Here is a 19,794-nt window from a genome sequence, read left to right as displayed (position 1 = left end):
CGCCCTGAGAGAGTAGAATGTCTTCCTGGCAAAGCTGCAGACTCGGACGAACCAAAAATAGGGATTCGGCCCTTGGGTAATTTTCACATCCGGGGTAACCTACCTGACCCCCAAAAAATGGTGTTCATGTTCAATGTTATTCAGGCCTGGGGGACTGGAATGTCTTCCTGTGTTTTCACATAAAGGTCCACCTTTCTAACTGTCTGCAAAAAATTGAATGTTCTTCTGGTCTAAAACAAGGTGGACGTCTTTCAGGAAAAACTGTTGAGTTGGTAAAAACAAAAGTTTTTGTGTGGCATTTTCACCTCTAGGGTGACCTACCCAACAGCTCGTATCGTGATCCCGGCCGAATTTGTTCCGCCCTGAGCGAGTAGAATGTCTTTCTGGTAAAGCTGCAGACTCGGCCGAACCAAAAGTTGGGATTCGGCTCTTTTTTCACATCTGGGGTAACCTACCTGACCCTACCTGACCCAAAAAATGGTGTTGATGTTCAATGTTTTTCAGGCCTGGGAGAGTGGAATGTCTTCCTGGAAAAAAATGCTTTTTCACATAAAGATCCACCTGTCTAAATGTTGTTCTGGTCTAAAACCAGGTGGACGCCTTTCAAGAAAAACTGTCGAGTTGGCCAAACCAAAAGTTTCTGTGTGGCATTTTCACCTCTAGAGTGACCTTGTTAGGGTCTGGCACACCTCCGTCCACCAGATGGCGCATAATTAGTTTGCAACTGGGACAGCTGTTGATGGGACACCTACTGGAATTATTTAGCCTCACCCTTTATAAGGACAGTATTCAGGTGTTGGACCCAAACGCAGGAAGCAAGGAACTCTCAGTACTCCAAAACAATCGTATTTGTTCACAAAAATGCGCAATAAACAATAAAAAAAATTAAAAGATAAAACTGTCTGGATCAAAAAACTTCAAACAAACCTCATAAAGCAAGACTGTCCATGGACAGGAAAATCACCCAACGCTGAGTGCTGTCCAAATGTCCCTGTGAAGGGTTAGTCTCATCAGGGCCCGGTGTGGGGTGATTGGACACACCTGTCTGAATTACAATCTGACTGGCGCCCTCTGGTGGACAGAGGTGTACCACACCCCATCAGACCGACCCAATTGCTGGTGAAATATAATCCTGGTCTAATCTATTATAGTCCTAAAAGAGTAGAATGTCTTTCTGGGAAGTCAGCAAAACCAAAAAAGTCAACTTTTAAAAAATGGTTTTCAGATCTGGAGTAACCAACCCGACTGCCTGAAAAAGACAATGTTGATTTTCAATGGTGTTCTGGAGTGGGAAAGTGGAATGTCTTTCTGGAAAATCTGCTGAGTCAGCAAAACCAAAGAAGTCAGCTTTTTTTAGAATTGGTTTTCAGATCTGGAGTAACCAACCTGACTGCCTGTAAAAGACAATGTTGATATTCAATGGTGTCCTGGAGTGGGATAGTGGAATGTCTTTCTGGGAAATCTGCTAAGTCAACAAAACCAAAGAAGTCAGCTTTTTTTTCAAAAATTTGTTTTCAGATCTGGAGTAACCTACCCGACTGCCTGCAAAAGACAATGTTGATATTCAATGGTGTTCTGGAGTGGGAAAGTGGAATGTCTTTCTGGGATTAAATGCCAAGTCAACACAACCAAATGTTCTGAGTCAAGTTTTTCTTGGCATGTTTTCACATAAGTATCTATCTATCTATCTATCTATCTAACCTTTCTAAATGTCTGGAAGACATTGTGTTGAAGTTGAATGTTGTTCTGACCTGGAAGAGGGGAATCTCTTTCTGTGTAAACTGCTGCAAAACCAGCAGGTGAGTCAATTTTTTGTTGCAATTTAACCTCTAGAGTGACCTACCTGACGACTTGTGAAATATGATAATGAGATGATTCATTCTGTCCTGGGAGAGTAGAAAGTCTTTCTGGGGAATCTGCTGACTCAGCAAAATCAAAGGAGTCAGCTTTTTTATTAGTTTTCACATCTGGGGTAATCTACCTGACTGCCTGTAAAAGATGGTGAGTATATTCAATGTTCTTTCGGTCTGGGAGAACGGAATGTCTTTCTGGGGTAAAACATGCTTAGTCAACAATAACAAAAGTGCAGAGTCAGCTATTTAAAGGCTTCTTCACATCTAAGGTAACTTACCTGATGACCTGTAAAAGATGGTGGTCATATCTAAACCTCTTTTCAGTTTTTTTTAAGTGGCCAGACTCATAAACAAACCAAAAATATGGAGTCACATCTAGGGTAATCTACCTGGTGGCCTTTGAAAGATGGTCAGATCTAAACCCCTTCCCTCTTTTTTGGGAGGACAGACAGAAAACGCCCCACAAACCAATGCCAGCTGCTGTTAATCACGAGGGAATAAGAAATTCAACGGCAAAGCCCAGCGACCTTGGAGCAGTGTCGGCGTCGTTTTCAAGCAGACTTGATTAGAAACGAAGCAACAATTTCAAGCATTGACAAGCACTTCACAAAAAAAAATAAAGCACTTTTCACCCCTTGAAAACATAATTTCAAGCACCCACAGGGACCCTGAAAAGAAATACGCCAATTTGAAGTGTTAAATGAACACTCATCGGTGTTGACTCGTCCTTTTTGGGTGTTTAAGTGCAGTTCAGTGATCAACACCATGCAGCATTTCTCATATTCTCATGATAAATAATGTTTGTTTTTATTGATCCATTTTCAAAGTAAACAATGTTTGTGATTATAAACCGTCGAACAGAGCGGAAACAAAAATCAACACCAAAATCAAATCTGCGTTGAGTCATTCGTGTCGGAATATACAGATATAGAAGGTTTTTATTCTTTTTTTTTTCTTTTTTTGCATTCAAATTCCTGCAGATGACATCATAGCTGGAAAATAGGTGAGGCGATAGCTTGAAGCCATACCTGGTCATTTGGAGACGACCAGTTTACAGCACTAAAATTTTAGCAAACGTGTATTTTATTTTGCCCAATTTTTAGACATTGTGAAAGAGTTGTAAATGGTTGACTTCTCTTTCTATAAGTTCAATGCACGATTGCGCACACTTGTGTGTTATAATCGTGCTAAAAATGTATCTCAAGTTGCATTCACGCTCGTTCTGATTTGTGAAAATGGCATACATTTATGTTCGGAATTTCATTGGCTAACCGAAGGTTTGAGAGTGCTGTCAATCAACTGGTCAGAGGCTAACAGTCATGTTGGGAATGATTTTACGTGTCTGTTGATTTGTAAACGGGAACTATGTGGTGAAACAGACAGATTGCAACAAGGATCCTCGAACAATGCAGGGATGCTTTTAGGCGGATTTTTTTTTCTAATCGGTTAGCTTTAGCGTGTGTTTTGGAGTCTATATTTTGACACTGTGTTTGTGGAGAATGTTACAGTTGAGCTTTATCATTTTTGGGGGGATCTTGTTTCAGGCCGATGCGAGTCCATTTCGAAACGGTCATCGTATCTCGAATCCCAAGAATTTTCAGACACCTGGTAGGGAATATCTCGCTCATCGTCGTTCCTGACATGACATTTTCCTGGTTTTCCCTCAACTTTCAAAGACGGGATGATTCCCTCTCGTGGAATTGTGCTGTTTATTGACATTGGATTGTATTTCACTTGTCTTGTTTTTACAAGGAATAATTCTTTGTCAAAATTAAGAAAGAATTCAATAAAATGTCCAGGTTTTTCCTTTCAAACGCTAATGTGAGACTGATTGGTGCTAATGTGGACTTTTGGCGTTATCTAGTGGCTACCAAAGGTTACTGCAATTCCACTAAAATTGTCCTTTTTTGTTCAACTCAGTCAGGGATCAGCAAACAGGCTCTGGCGCCACCTAGTGGCTGGCTGTAGCTTTTTCAGGAAATGTGTGCGATTGGGGGATTTTCTGTGAGAAAACCGAGATGAGACAAACATTTCACAATATTTAAACAAGATGGACAACATGAAAGGACCAACTTAAAGGTATATATTCGCTTTCATTTTGGTTGATATAAGGCTTTCGTTTTTTGCAGCTTTACAAATGTTTGTTTTTGTCGTCTTTGGTCCGTGAGGGCTTTTTGGACATTTTGGGTCGCCAGTGGGCGTGGTCTAGAAGAGGTCAGATTCAGAACGGGGTGTCTCTTTTCCGGGTGGGCGTGGCCAAGGGGAGGTTTGGTTGAAAACAGGATGCCTCTTTTTCTGGTGGGTGTGTTCTAGAAGAGGTCAGATTCGGAACGGGTGTCTCCTTTCCTGGTGGGCGTGGCCTGGAGAAAGTCTGACTGAAAGCGAGGCGCCCTTTTTCCTGGTGGGCGTGGCCTGAAGGAGATCAAATTCAAAATAGGGTTCGTTTTCCTGGTGGGTGTTGCCTAAGAGAGGTCAGCTTCAAGTCGGGGACCCTCTTTTCCTGAAGGGCGTGGCCTGGAGAAAGTCCGACTGAAAGCGAGGCGCCCTTTTTCCTGGTGGGCGTGGCCTAGAAAAAGTCGGATTGCTGGTGGCTGTGTGCCCCTTTTTTTGGTGGGTGTGGCATAGAAGAGCTGGAATTCTGAAATGGTACTCTTTTAATAGTGGGAGTGGCCTAGAGGAGGTCAGATTTGGAACGAGGTGTCTCTTTTCCTGGTGGGCGTGGCCTGAAGGAGATCAAATTCAAAATAAGGTTCAGTAGCCTAGATGGTAAGGCGCCCGCTTTGAGACTGGGAGGTTCGGGTTCGCGCCCCGGCCGAGTCATTCCTAAGACTTAAAAAGTGGTCGGCGGCGCCCTCTCTTGGCTGCGGCTGCATCGGGTCAGATGCAATCGACATTTCGTTCTGTGTACATTGTTACACAGAATGACAATACAAGGAAATTATTATTATTATTATTATTTTCCTGGTGGGCGTGGCCTAAGAGAGGTCAGCTTCGAATCGGGGAGCCTCTTTACCCGGTGGGCGCGGCCTGGAGAAAGTCCGACTGAAAGCGAGGCGTCCATTTTTCTGGTGGGCGTGGCCAGAAGGAGATCAAATTCAACCTTTTCCTGGTGGGTGTGGCCTAGAAAAGTGGGATTTGTAACGGGGCGCCTCATTTGCTGGTGGGCGCGGCCTATAGGAGCTCGGGGAGGTGGCGGTAGAGGGAATCGAGCAGCTTTTGGCTGGCTTCTTGACTTTTGACGCCGGCCACGTGGAAAAGGCGCTCCAGTTTATCGGCGGCGGCCGGCGTCTCCTCCACCAATCGGAGCTCCTCCGGCGTCAGGATGTGAAGCATGTCGTCGAAAATGGGCTGCAGGTCGCAGGGGTCCAGGCGCACTTGACGCAGCACCGTGTCCTTCTTTTCTGCGCGATGCAAAAAAAAAAAAGGGACAAATTTGGTCTACTGTGTTCAAAACAGGGCTCTCCAACACTTATATATGAAAGTTAAAGGGACAGCGTGTATGATATACCCTCCTAGATGTCGCGGGCGCAACGGAAAAAGACAAAATACGGAGACTTTTGAAAAGAAGAGAAAAAAGGACAAATAAAAGAAGATTGAACAAAATAAATAAATAAGAAATAAGACAAAAAAGTCAACCTTAAGAAAAAAGAGAAAAAAAGAGTGAATAATATAGAGAGAAAAATGAAAAAAGGATAGGAAAAAAGGAAAAAAAAAATCAAATATTTCCCCCCGTTTTCTCTTTGATTCCTTTCTTTTCTTTATGTCCTTTCTCTTTCTTTCCCCCTTGTTTTTTATTCCCTTTTTGCCTATTTTCCTTATTTAGTCTTCTCTATTTTTTATTACTTAAAAAACATTTTTTTTCCTTCTATTTATCTTTCTTTGACTAAGGCTGGCTAGAAAGAAAATAAAAAAGATTATTTTTGCTCACTTTCAGTCTCCGTAGTTTGTCGTCTTCATTTTTGAATTTAAGTGCAGCATTGTTCACCACCGCTAGATAGAGCTATTGCTTTATTTGAGAATGAGCAACATTGCTTTTGAGGGAAAGAGCAACATTGGATTCGGCCAAAATGGCCATTCCCGATCGCTCACAACTAAAAATAGGCCAATTCGGGGTTTATTTTTCGGGTTCGGTCGCTCAAATCGAGTTCAATTGTCGGGTCAGGATAGATTATTTTAAACCTGAGTGTATCTCTAATTTGAATGCTAGGCAAAAAAATACCTGAACTATCATACCCATGTTAATGAAATTGGAAAAAAACATTTAAAAATGTCTTTAATATAGTGGAATCCCTTCCTAAGGTGCCGCCATATTGGTCTGACGTCTTGCTGCGGGACTGGTTTTCCTTTGCAGTGGACAGCAGTGCCATCTAGTGGTCAAATACGACACACTGGGTCATTAAGGCATTGGAGCAGCTCTACCATGAGTATCAAGGCTACGGAATTCAAATCAGTATGATAAATCACCACTAGATGGCAGGAGTGGTTTTGATCAGATCTTTGTGCCTCTATTCGCTCCTGTATCAGTCTTCTTATCCTGAGTGATAAAAACGAAGATATAATACAGACTGTTTTTAAAAAAGATGCCAAAGCGCCTTTGTAATCGTCTGGACGGAGAGGGATGACGTTTCGTGCAGCGTTGCGAACGCCCCGATGACCCGAATCGTGCGATGGCGAAACATCAGGGGCTGGAAAGTTCACGCACAAGTTGAGTGTTCTTGCAATAAAATTTTAGTTTTGTGTTTATGGAAAGCGTTGTTCAAATATTGGGAGTATGTATATATTTTAAGAAACTTAGCTAGCACCGTAAGTCACAATGGCACCGACTGGTGGTGCAAGGCTCCTTGTCACTATTTGAACTCAGCCCTGTCAATCTCCTGTTGTCAGTCCGTCTGGGAACCTCATTGTATTCTAGGCAAGTCTTTTTCAACCCTAACTCCCACCTGTCCCGTTTTTGCTCCCGTCTGTCTCCGGTTACGACCCGTTTTGATTCTGACCACGTCTGCTTTCCCGTCCCGACTTACGACCCATTTTTTATCTCGACCACGTCTGCTCTCCCGTCCCGGCTTACGACCTGTTTCTGACCCAGAACACGTTTTTGCTCTCCTGACCCGGCTATTGACCTGTTTTTCTGTCTTGCTCCCTGCGCCTAGCAAACACCGAATACGTGGGAAACGCAACACAATTGGGTCCTGTTTCCGTTCTGGTCATGACAATAGTATATCTGTAGTATTTTTCTAATATCACCGTAGTTGTATTTTTCTAGTAATTTTGCAGTTGTGTTTTTTTGTGTGGTATCTTCATAGTCAAATTTTTGTAGTATAGCTGTAGTATTTTTCTAGTTTTTGGTCGGATTTCCACATTTGTTTTTTCCAATGAAAGAAACGAGTCTCGACTCCAAAACGATTAAAACGCTGTTCTAGTCATTGTTTATCAAAACGTAGGGGAGATGCCGTGTCAGGACCAGAACGAAGACAGGACCCACTCGCCTAACGTTTCTCACAGTTTTATTGGGAAGAAGGGAAAGGAGCGCACACACGATCCGGAGATTGCTGGTCGCGGGGAGTAGGTTGCATGGCGGTGTCGGGAACAGAAAAAACGGGTCAGTCGCCGGGACAGGAGAGCAAAAAACGTGGTCCGGATCAAAAAACAGGTCGAAGCCGGGGAACAGATGGGAGCAAAAACAGGTGGGAGTCAGGGTCGAAAAGAGCTTGCCTAGAGTAAGCCGAGGTTCGCAGACAGACTGACAACAGGTGACAGATAGGAATGGATTACGGGGTCAGTCACCGGGATAGAAGAGCAAAAACGTGGTCGATATCAGAAAATGGGTCGTTTTTTGGGACAGGAGAACAGACGTGGTCGAGATCAAACCAGATCGTAGCGGGAGAAAAACAGGAGCAAAAACACAGGACAGGCAAAAAAGGGCTTGCTGTGTAAAAACGGAGATACGCAGACGGACCGACCATAGGGGACTGAAAGGTCAGAGTTTAAATACTGACAGGAAGCCAATCTTTCGACAAGCTGCAGCTGGCGCCACACGGGCGGGGCCAATTGGGCACCATGGCAACCGTGACAGAAGCTGTACAAGCTCATGCCAGCCGCTGTTAGTCACGAGGGAAGAAGAAGGGCAACGAGCAGCGTGGGCCTCATGGCAACATGGTAGCGATTTCAAGCATTTTCAATTATTTTTGAGGATTTCGAGCGCCCGTACGAACCTCGCAGACTCTCGAATAATTCCGTTATAATAAAGCAACGAGCGAGCGCTACAGAACACTTATAGACTAAATAGCGAGATGAAGAGATACAAGGTTACCTCTGGTTATAAAAGATCCGTTTCGACTGAGGGCGGAGTCTTTGCTGGAGGCGGAGTCACAGCGAATGAGCGGTTCCCATTCGTCGTGGAAGAAACCTTTGATGCGCTCCGCCGGCGAGGGCGCCGCCATTTTGCCGACGGGGGATTCCGGAAGCTTGTGGGCGGGGCTTAGGTCCCGGCTGGCCGGCGTCATCAGCTGGTTCAGGTCCAACTGGGGGGAAAGGAAAGGCCACCTGATTGGACGGTCCGAGGAAGGGGGAGGAGTCTGGCCCGGTCTGTAGTATTACTGGAGTTGTATATTTGTACTATTTCTGTAGTCTTATTGCTGTAGTATTACTGTCATTTTATTTTTGTAGTCATTTTTGCAGTTCCATAGTCAAAATTTTGTTGTATTTTTCTAGTATTACTTGTAGTATCTCTGCAATCAGATGTTTGTAGTATTTCTATAGTATTTTTATAGTGTTTTTATAGGTTTACTGTACTTTTATTTTGAAGTGTTTTGTAGTATTTCTACAGTAGTATTTGGTCGTATTTCCATATTTCCATTCCGTATATCTGTAGTATTTTTCTAGTATCGCCGTAGTTTTATTTATTTAGTATTTTTGCAGTTGTGTTTTTTTGTGGTATCTTCACAGTCAAATCTTTGTAGTATAGTTGTAGTATTTTTAACATTACTTTAGTTGCAATTTTGTTGTATATCTGCAGTCACATGTTTGTAGTATTTCTACAGTAGTATGTGGGAGGATATCAACAGTACAGTTTTTATAGTTTAGCTGTACTTTTTTGTAGTATTACTGTAGTTGTAATATTTCTGTAGCAGTTTTTTTGCATTATAGTGTTACTGTAATGGTATTATTGTAGTATTTATGTAGAAGTATTTTTAAGTCTTTCCATACTAGTATCTTTTTAGTATTTCTTTAGTGATTTTTAATATTACTGTAGTTGTATGTTTGTACTATTTCTGTCGTCGTAATGTTTTAGTATTGCTGTAGTATTACTGTAGTTTTATTTTTGTATTCATTTTTGCAGTTCCATAGTCCATTTTGTAGTATTTTTCTAGTATCACTTTAGTTGTCATTTTGTAGTATTTTTGCAGTCAGATGTTTGTAGTATTTTTATAGTGTTACTGTGCTTTTATTTTTGTGTTTTGTAGTATTTCTACAGTACTATCTGGTAAGACTTCCACAGTGCAATTATTATAGTACATCTGTAGTATTTTTTTAGTATCAGTAGTAGTATTTTTGCAGTTGTGTTTTTTTGCGGTATTTTCATAGTCATTGTAGTATTTTTCTGGCATTACTTTATTTGTAATTTTGTAGTATATCTGCAGTCACATGTTTGTAATATTTCTGTATTATTTTATAGTGTGAGTGTACTTTTATTTTGAAGTATTTTGAAGTATTTCAACAGTCGTAGTTGGTAGTATTTCCACAGTACAGTGTTTGTAGTATATCTGTACTATTTTTGTAGTATTACTGTAGTTGTATTTTGGAGTATTTCAGTTGTAATATTTCCTGTAGCAGTGTTTTTGCATTATAGTGTTACTGGACTGGTATTATTGTAGTATTTATGTAGAAGTATTTTAAAGTCTTTCCATACTAGTATCTTTTTAGTATTTCTTTAGTATATTTTAATATTACTGTAAGTGTATATTTAAACTATTTCTGTGGTCGTGATATTGGAGTATTGCTGTAGTATTACTGTAGTTTTATTTTCTAGTCATTTTTGCAGTTCCATGGTCAAAATTTTGCAGTATATCTCTAGTAGTTTTCTAGTATTACTTTAGTTGTCATTTTGTAGTATCTCTACAGTCTGATGTTTGGAGTATTTCGCTAGTATTTTTATCGTGCTACTGCCCTTTTATTTTGAAGTGTTTTGTAGTATTTCTACAGTAGTATTTGGTAGGATTTCTACAGTACAATTATTATAGAATATATCTGTAGTATTTTCTCATATCACCGTAGTTTTATTTTTTTTCGTATTTTTGCAGTTGTGTTTTTTTGTGGTATCTTCATCGTCAAATCTTTGTAGTATAGCTGTAGTATTTTTCGAGCATTACTTGTTGTAATTTTGTAGTATATCTTCAGTAGCATGTTTGTAGTATTTCTGTAGTGTGAGTGTACTTTTATTTTGAAGTATTTTGAAGTATTTTGAAGTTATTCTACAGTAGTATTCCGTAGTATTTCCACAGTACAGTGATTGTAGTATATCTGTACTATTTGTGTCGCATTACTGTAGTTGTATTTTGGAGTATTTCAGTTGGAATATTTCAGTAGCTCTGTTTTTCTATTACAGTGTTAATGTACTGGTATTATTGTAGTATGTATGTAGAAGTATTTAAAGTATTTCCATACTATTATCTTTGTAGTATTTCTTTAGTATATTTTAATACTACTGTAGTTGTATTTTTGTGGTGTTTCTCTTGTAATATTTGTAGTATTTTTGTATCATAGTATTACTTTAGTAGTGTTTTTATTTTAGTATTTTTATAATATTTTTTAAGACCCTCAGCATGAGGAAATGACCACTAGATGTCACTGTAGTGCAGTGCGTAAAGGGACAGTGTGTGAAATTGAGCGGCTTCTAATGTTAAAAAAAAATAATATTGATTTAAATAGTAAGAAAAAATACATGACATACACATGCATTTTTCTCTAAAAAATACTCGAGTAGTTGGGAGACACCTAGTGGGAGCTCCCATAATTGTCCGCCATCTTGCTGCTACGGGTACCGCAAAAAAGAAAACCCGAGCAAGAAAAAAAACGGTTGGGTTTGGTGACTTTGAGTCTTAGTAGTTTTTCCGCTGCTTTTCTTTTTTAGTTTGTCAAGTCATTCACACTGTCCCTTTAATTACAGACAAATGACTGACGGATAATAGTCAGTTCAAAATAGTTATTTGTACTGAGCATATACCCGTCCTATATTAAAGGGCGAGGATGATGAGGGACAGGTTGGAAAAAAAACAGTGCTCAGTTCAAGACCCGGTTGGGGCCCGGCTGGAAGGAGGCATTCCAGACCCTAACAAATGCCACGGATTATGAAGCGGTGACGAAAGAACGACGGGGACACGGAAAGGTCAGCGCAACAATCCAGCCGACTGTTCGGCTTCTGAATCGGTCGTGCTCGGGTGCTCGCTAATTTACTACTGCGCCGGGCTGAGGCCATACAGTGCCTTGCAAAAGTACTTCTACGAGTAACAGTACTTTTATTGAGTATTTTGTGAATTTCCCTTAGGGGATGAATAAAGTATCTATCTATCTATCTATCTATCTATCTATTTTTTGGGCTACCCATCTCGCTAATCACGATAACAAAACGCTCTGGACCCACGAAAGCACCAAAATCCAGAGGAAGACGCTTTCTATGGCCAACAAAGTTGGACTTTTCCACATGTTAAAGAAAAGAAAAAACATTTTTACCCCACATTTTTGAAGTCATTAGAAGTCAAAAAGTGGTTAGTGTCCTTAATCAATAGTGTCATAAAGCAGTAAGGTTATTTTCAGAATCATAATTCACCAGCATAGAAGTTTATAAAGTACTAGTACAAAAATGCCTACCAGATATGTCCTGCAATTGTCAAAACCTGTGCAGTAGAAATATTTGTTTATGTATTTGATAATCTTATTATTATTTTTTTTTATTACTCAAGAACAAACCCAATTCATAGGCCCAAGTATTTGTTTAGCAAATAAAAGTACTGCGTTTATATAAATGTTTTGTTTTTTCAGAAAATCCTTTTACTGTCAAATCATGATTTCAGAAATAATTTTCATGTGTCATTGCACAACTGTATGGATTAGGGACAAGATCGACTTTACATACTTTGCTGCCATCGTGTGGACGTTGTGAAAAACTTTATTAAATGTATATATATTATGTACTAAATAAACATATTTTTCCATGATCAAACATTTTGGAGAAAGCGCCAGGAAGTGCCAAAGACCTACATCTGACTACAGAGCGAGTTTAGCGGGTGGAGAGGTCCACTTTGTTGGCGATAGAAAGCATCTTCGTTTGTTTAGCCAATCAGAATGCAGAACTCAATTCAGGAGCAAAATCTTCAAAGTAGCAAATCTGCAATTAGTAAACCATGATACAGCAATAATAATAATAATAATAAAAAAAAATCATGTTGTGAAAATAGTACGTATACACTACTGCAAAAACACAACCATAAAATTTTAGAAATACTACAAAAATACTCCAATAATAACACTATGGAAAAACTACACAAATACCACTTGTGTAATACTATTATACAAAAATACTACTACCCAAATACTCCAAAAACACTCCTATGGAAAGACTTCATAAATACTCCAAAAATACCCATACAGTGTAAGCATAACAAAAAAATACTACTACCCACATACTCCCAAAATACTGCAATGGAAAGACTTCATTAATACTCCAAAAATACCAATACAGTATTAGCATAATACAAAAATACTACTACCCAAATACTCCGAATACTCCAAAAATACCCATATGGAAAGACTTCATAAATACACCAATACAGTATTAGCCTAATTCAAAAATACTACTACCCAAATACTCCAAAAATACTCCTATGGAAAGACAATTATTAATACTCCAAAAATACCAATACAGTATTAGCATAATACAAAAATACTACTACCCAAATAATCCAAATACTTTGAAAATACTCCTATGGAAAGACAATTATTAATACTCCAAAAATACCAATACAGTATTAGCCTAGTACAAAAACACTACTACCCAAATACTCCAAAAATACTCCTATGGAAAGACTTCATAAATACTCCAAAAATACCAATACAGTATTAGCATAATACAAAAATACTACTACCTAAATACTCCAAAAATACTCCTATGGAAATACCTCATAAATACTCCCAAAATACCTATACAGTATTAGCATGATACAAAAATACTACTACCCAAATACTACAAAAATACTTCTATGAAAAGACTTCATACATACAACAAAAATACCTATACAGTATTAGCATGATAAAAAAAAAACTAGCCAAATACTACAAAAATACTCCTATGGAAAGACTTCATAAATACAACAAAATTACCGATACAGTATTAGCATAATACAAAAATACTACTACCCAAATACTCCAAATACTTTGAAAATACTCCTATGGAAAGACAATTATTAATACTCCAAAAATACCAATACAATATTAGCATAATACAAAAATACTACGACCCAAACACTCCAAAAATACTCCTAAAGAAAGACCTCATAAATACTCCAAAAATACCAATACAGTATTAGCATAATACAAAAATACTACTACCCAAATAATCCAAATACTTTGAAAATACTCCTATGGAAAGACAATTATTAATACTCCAAAAATACCAATACAGTATTAGCATAATACAAAAATACTACTACACAAATACTCCAAATACTCCTATGGAAAGACTTCATAAATACTCCAAAAGTACCAATACAGTATTAGCATAATACAAAAATACTACTACAGATAAATCCCAAGAAGTCGTACTACCTGCGGCTGGTCCTCCAGGACCAATCGGACGGCGTCCAGGACCCGGACCCGGCCTTGGGCGTGCAGGGCCCCGATGAGCGCGGCCAGGTTAGCGTTAGCGTAGCATCGGCTCCAATGGCGGAGAGCGGCGTAGGCGCGCTCGCCGTCCGAGGGGTACGCCGCCGTCATGGCCGCCGTCATGGCCGCCGCCTCCCTCTCCCCGCCGTCCCACAGTGCCCGGTAGAGCTCCGGCCAATGGGGGCCCACCTGACACGCCACCACTTTCAGAATGTCCACCCCTGAAACAAAACACCAAGGATTATTTAGCCGTCCGACGTGTTTTGAACAGGACAGAACAGGATCAGGACCCAAACGCGTGACGTATTCCACACAAGCCTTTTATTTTACAAGAAATGGGACGTCATGCACGTTAGGCAGCCGGTCTGGCGTGGAAAGACAGGAAGCCAGAGGCCGACGAGATCGATACCGATCGCCCGAGTAGATATCGGACGGATGGGGTCGATACCCGACAGGACGGGACAGACAGGATAGATAAAGAAACAGGATATCGAAATTAAACAGGAGAAACTAGACGGGAACGAAAACTGGAGAGAATAATAAACAGGACAAAAATAGACAGGGACAAAACTTGAGACCGATATTAAACAGGACATACTAGACGGGAACAATACCGGACAGGAAATACCAACAGGAAAACAGGACCGAGTCAGAACCCACATCTTGTGGGGCAGAGGTTCGTTGAACAGACTGACAAGGGAAGAGTAAGAACACTGAGCTTAAATAGACAGAAATCCAATCTGTTAATGAGGCGTAGCTGGCGCCACACGGGCGGGGCCAATTGGGCGCCATGGCAACCGTGATCGGTTTCAAAGAGTAGAATATCAAGAGGCACTGGCAGATTATGAAGAGCAAACTGGAAACAAACGCTGTAAGAAAGGAGAAGCAACTGGAAGCGTACACAACTGAGGTGGGCCAATCTGTGCACAAGGCAACTTTTAGTCGTGCTCTGCATAAATCTGCCCTTTATGGACGAGTGGCAAGAAGAACGCTCTTTCTGAAAAAATACCCTAGAAATGGCCCATTTGGCATTTGAAAGAAGCCACATGGGAGACACATGTGGAACAAGGTGCTTTGGTCAGATGAGACCAAAACGGAACTTGTTGGACTAAAGGGAAGCTTTACATCAACACGATCCCTGCTGTCAAACATGGTGGTGGCAGCATCATACTCTGAGTTGCTTTTCATCAGCGGGGGCAGGCAAAATGGTTAAAGGTCATTGGAAAAAAAAATGGAAAGAGCCTAATTTGGGCAAGTGCTTTGGTCAGATGAGCCCAAAACGGAACTTTTTGGGCTAAAGGCAAAGCCTTACTTCACAGTGCACATCACCGTAAAAACACAATCCCTGCTGTCAAACATGGTGGTGGCAGCGTCATACTCTCAGGTTGCTTTTCATCAGTGGGGGGCAGGCAAAATGGTTAAAGGTCATTGGAAAAAAATGGAAAGAGCCTAATTTTGGCAAGTGCTTTGGTCAGATGAGCCCAAGACAGAACTTTTTGGGCTAAAGGCAAAGCCTGACATCACACTGCACATCACTGCTAAAACACGATCCCTGCTGTCAAACATGGTGGTGGCAGCATCATACTCTGAGTTGCTTTTCATCAGCGGGGGCAGGCAAGATGGTTAAAGTTCATTGGAAAATCATGGAAAGAGCATCATTTGGGGCAAATTGGCAGAGACCTGAGAATGGGGCACAGGTTTGAAGCCTGAAATATGGCAATAAGTCCAGGGGGGGGCATGACTTTTGCAAGTCACTGTACATTTTTCATCCCTCTGGATACGCATCAGGTCGAGCCCCGGTTGACTTCCAGGCCCGCCAAAAGCACAAATCCGGGATGATTGCGAGAGATTAAAGGGATAAGCCCCTGCTGGCGGATATTTGGTGTACACAAACAAGAAGACAAACATATAAAAAAAATGGAAAAATGGGAAGGAGTTCAGACATCTGCAGAGGGTCAAATAATGACTCTTGCAAAAGGCACTTCCCCAAAAAATACCCCGAGGTGGGTTTCTTTTCTTCTTTTTTTAGACGTCGAGCAATTATTTGCCTTTTAAACACAATGAAGGCCTTTTTGGCGGTCGGCTTAACCAAAATCACCTAAAATTGGGGACAAAACAAAAAGGAATCCATTTATTATCATTTCAAACAAAAGACCCCAAAATAATACATCTAACAACATCCAATGTTGTTGTGAGAAACGGAGAAAAAAACTTTATGAAAGCGTCACGATCCGGTTGTTACTTTGTTCCTGGTGTCTCCGTTTCCGCTACGGTCTTTGTTTCTGGTTTGGACATTTTGTTGTTGTTGTGTGAACCTTTGTTTGTTTGTTCCTCTGTACTTCCTTTTGTTATGAAATACCATCCCCCTGCCCCAGTTCCCGCTTCCCTACGCTTGGGTCCACCCCACAAAAACAGAAAAGGGGGGAAAAACAGATCATGAAAACAAATGCATTTGTCAGGACCAGAACGGAGACAGGACCCAGTTGCGTTACGTTTCTCACAAGTTTTAGTAGGCGCAGGAAGCAAGTCGCTCTCGTACTCGGATTGTGATCCGAACACGGAAGTGGACGGAAAAACAGGTCGATAGCCGGGACAGGAGAGCAAAAATGTGGTCGGGGTCAGAAACAGGTCGTAAGCCGGGACGGGAGAGCAGACGGGGTCGGGATCAAAAACAGGCCCTAGGCGGAGACAGACGGGAGCAAAAACGGGACGGGTGGGAGTCAGTGTCGTGAAAGGTTTACCGAGTACACACTGAGCTTCGCAGTTGATCAGAATAATGCTTTTCTTTTTATAGATTTTTTGATTTATTTTTTTAGAATAACAGGATGTTTTGGCCGTTTTTTGGTCATTATGTTTTGAAATGATAAAAAAATGGTCTCATGATTTCCTTTGGCGCCAACTGCCTCGGACTCTGATTGGCTCCCTGTCACTATTTAAACCCACGTCTATCTGTCCCCTTTTGTCAGTCTGTCTGCGAAATTAATGTTAACATTAGGCAAGCCTTTTTCGACCCTGACTCCCACCTGTCCTGTTTTTTGCTCCCATCTGTCCCCCAGCTTCGACCCGTTTTTGATCCTGACCACGTCTGCTCTCCCGTCCCGGCTTTCGACCCCTTTTTGCCCCCAACCGCGTCTTATCTTCTTTCCTGACCTACAACTCGTTTCTGACCCCGACCACGTTTTTGCTCTCCTGTCCCGGCTACTGACCTGTTTTTCTATTCCCGACCCTGCCATCGCTCGCCACAGAAGATCCACTTCCGCGTTCAGAGCGACCCACTTCCCGAGTCCAGCAATCACCAAATCGTGAGCGCAACCCTTTCTCTTTCTTCTAATAAAACTTGTGAGAAACGCTACGCAAGTGGGTCCTGTCTCCGTTCTGGTCCTGACAGTCTCTTGTTTATTGTAGGCTCATCTCATTTCAGCATGTATTTGTTTTACGTTGTGATGCTTTTTTACGATTGATTAAAAACAATATCCTACTTTTGCTGCGTTTGGAACGGATTAGCGCATTTGCATTCCAAAAGCGTCTCAACTTACAAATGTTTCAGGTTACAAAGCTACTCTGGGGTACCACTGTAATTGCGTTCCTGCACATGGCTCCACCGAGGAAACCGAGCTGTCGAATAACAAAAACCCTGATGATTTTTAGACCTCTCCTTCTGGATTTTAAATGCATGATGTCAGTTTTCCCGGGCGGAAGCATCTCGTCCAACTCCCTATCGTGCTACTTCGTGGAACTCGTTAACGAGGAAAGACGCCGGGCAGCTACCGGACTCTTAGGCTTCCAGCTGACTTGTGAAAAATATGTTGCCAATGAAACTTGGGAGGTCCTTTTTCCGCCGTCTTTGTTTCCATCTTATTAAGCTCTTAGCGTTCCTGTCAAATGGGCCTAAAAACCCCAATCCAAGACGTTGTCATGATTACTGATTCAGGGCAGCCGCAGGTAATTGGCTGCTGGACTCTTTTTAAACTCCCGTTTTCCAGAAAGAACCCGTCAGACCGTCGGCGAACCTATGCTGTCCGCTAGGCAAGCTTTTGTACTCTCTGACACTATCCCGCCCTGTTTCCTGTCTGATACCTGTTGCCGACTTCTTTTCTGGACATGTTTCCGGTTTTTGCTCCTCCGTCCCGGCCATTAACCCGTTTTTGCCCTGTTTCCTGCCTGATACCTGTTGTTGACATCTTTTCTGGACCTGTGTCTGTTTTTGCTCCTCCGTCCCTGCTATCTACCTGTTTTTGCCCTGTTTCCTGCCTGATACCTGTTGCCGACATCTTTTCTGGACCCTGTTTCTGTTTTTGCTCCTCCGTTCCGGCCGTCGACCTGTTTTTGCCCTGTTTCCTGCCTGATACCTGTTGCTGACATCTTTTCTGGATCTGTGTCTGTTTTTGCTCCTCCGTCCCCGCTATCTACCTGTTTTTGCCCTGTTTCCTGCCTGATACCTGTTGCTGACCTCTTTTCCTGACCCGTTTCTGTTTTTGCTCCTTCCTCCCAGCCATCAACCTATTTTTGCCCTGTTTGCTGCCTGATACCTGTTGCCGACCTCTTTTCTGGACCCTGTTTCTGTTTTTGCTCCTCCGTTCCGGCCGTCGACCTGTTTTTGCCCTGTTTCCTGCCTGATACCTGTTGCTGACATCTTTTCTGGATCTGTGTCTGTTTTTGCTCCTCAGTCCTGGCCGTCAACCTATTTTTGCCCTGTTTCCTGCCCGATTTCATCTCCGTTTTCGATACATTACGTTGGGAGTTTCATTGGCTATTGTTTTGAATCGGTCACTATTGGCTAAAGATTTTTGAAGCTGAATGTCACGGTTGCCATGTCGGCCAATTGGCCCTGCCTGTGTGGCCCCAGCTGTGGCTCAATAACCAATTGGCTTTCTGTCTATTTAAGCTCAGTGCGATCTCTCTTACTTTGTCAGCCTGTCAACGAACCTCTGCCCCGCAAGACGTGGGTTCTGACCCGGTCCTAACCCTAACCCTATTCCCGTTTGTCCTGTTTAATTTCAGTTTCCAGTTTTGTTTCCATCACTATTTTCTCCAGTTTTCGTTCCCATCTAGTTTGTCCTGTTTATTTTCGATATCCTGTTTCATTATCTATCCTGTCTGTCTGTCCCGTCCTGTCCGATATCTGCTTGGGCAATCGGTATCGATCTCGTCGGCCTCTGGCTTCCTGTCACTCCACGCCAGACTGCTGCCTAACGTGTATGACTCCCCATTTTCTGTAAAGTAAAAGATTGTGTGAGAAACGTCACGCGTTTGGGTCCTGATCCTGTTCTGGTCCCTGACAACAAATTCGTCAAGACAATTTTGTCACGGCGGACTTAAACCGCATCCTATAGATTGGACGGTTTGTGGGTCATCTCAGACATTTTTCCCATGATTCATCTGTTCATAAGCCGAAACCTGCGTAAAACAACATGCCATTTTCCTTCGGGAACAAAAAACAAAACGGTTCCTTAATGCCTTCAAGGTGCTTGCTTGGCTCCCCTCGGAGGTCGGAACATTCATTTACGAAGAAAATTGGGAAGCAAGAGCTTTCTGGAGCTACGAGGGGTGAGGAACCTACGGCTCTGGGATCAAATACCACAAGAGCAGTTTTTCATCGTATTGCTTCATGCAGAACCGATTGCTTCATATGCAAAACCCAAACAACGCAAATGGTTCATGGGTTCGGTCCGGTCTATATAGGATCACATTTGAACGACAGTCTACAGTCAAGGTGTCACACCAACAGACCCCGTTCTGGCTGTAAATCGCTGAAAATGGTCAAAAACAGAACAGGATCAGGACCCAAACGCGTGACGTTTCTCACACAAGCCTTTTATCAGACAGATGTGGTCGATACCGGACAAGACTGGACAGACAGGATATCAAAAATAAACAGGAGAAACTAGACGGGAATGAAACTGTAGAAAATAATAAACGGGACGAAAATAGACGGAAACAAAATTGGAAACCGAAATTAAACAGGACAAAATAAACGTGAACAATACCAGACAGGAAATACAAACAGGAACAGAACCGAGTCGAAACCTACATCTTGCGGGGCAGAAGTTTGTTGACGGGCTGA

At 41.8% G+C, this 19,794-nt stretch overlaps 1 protein-coding gene across 2 annotated transcripts in view; it reads right to left on the bottom strand.

Moving 5' to 3' along the window:
• Positions 1-4,815: 4,815 nt before the first annotated feature.
• The window catches only part of tnfrsf21 (tumor necrosis factor receptor superfamily, member 21), a 37,862-nt gene continuing 22,883 nt past the window's right edge, over positions 4,816-19,794 (bottom strand). For both annotated transcript variants that reach the window (XM_088324468.1, XM_088324467.1), the window contains exons 4-6: positions 13,674-13,951; positions 8,164-8,374; positions 4,816-5,254 (exon numbers count right to left, since the gene is read on the bottom strand). In XM_088324468.1, the coding sequence (XP_088180594.1) occupies positions 5,025-5,254; positions 8,164-8,374; positions 13,674-13,951 (719 nt within the window). In that variant the 3' untranslated portion in view covers positions 4,816-5,024. The remainder of the gene's footprint in view (positions 5,255-8,163; positions 8,375-13,673; positions 13,952-19,794) is intronic.

This window comes from Urocampus carinirostris, chromosome 20 (genome assembly GCF_059441175.1).
Source record: "Urocampus carinirostris isolate Australia breed hairy pipefish chromosome 20, RoL_Ucar_1.0, whole genome shotgun sequence".
Lineage (NCBI taxonomy): Eukaryota > Metazoa > Chordata > Actinopteri > Syngnathiformes > Syngnathidae > Urocampus > Urocampus carinirostris.
Note: the sequence above shows the minus strand (reverse complement) of the source record. Positions and strands in the feature narration are given on the sequence as shown.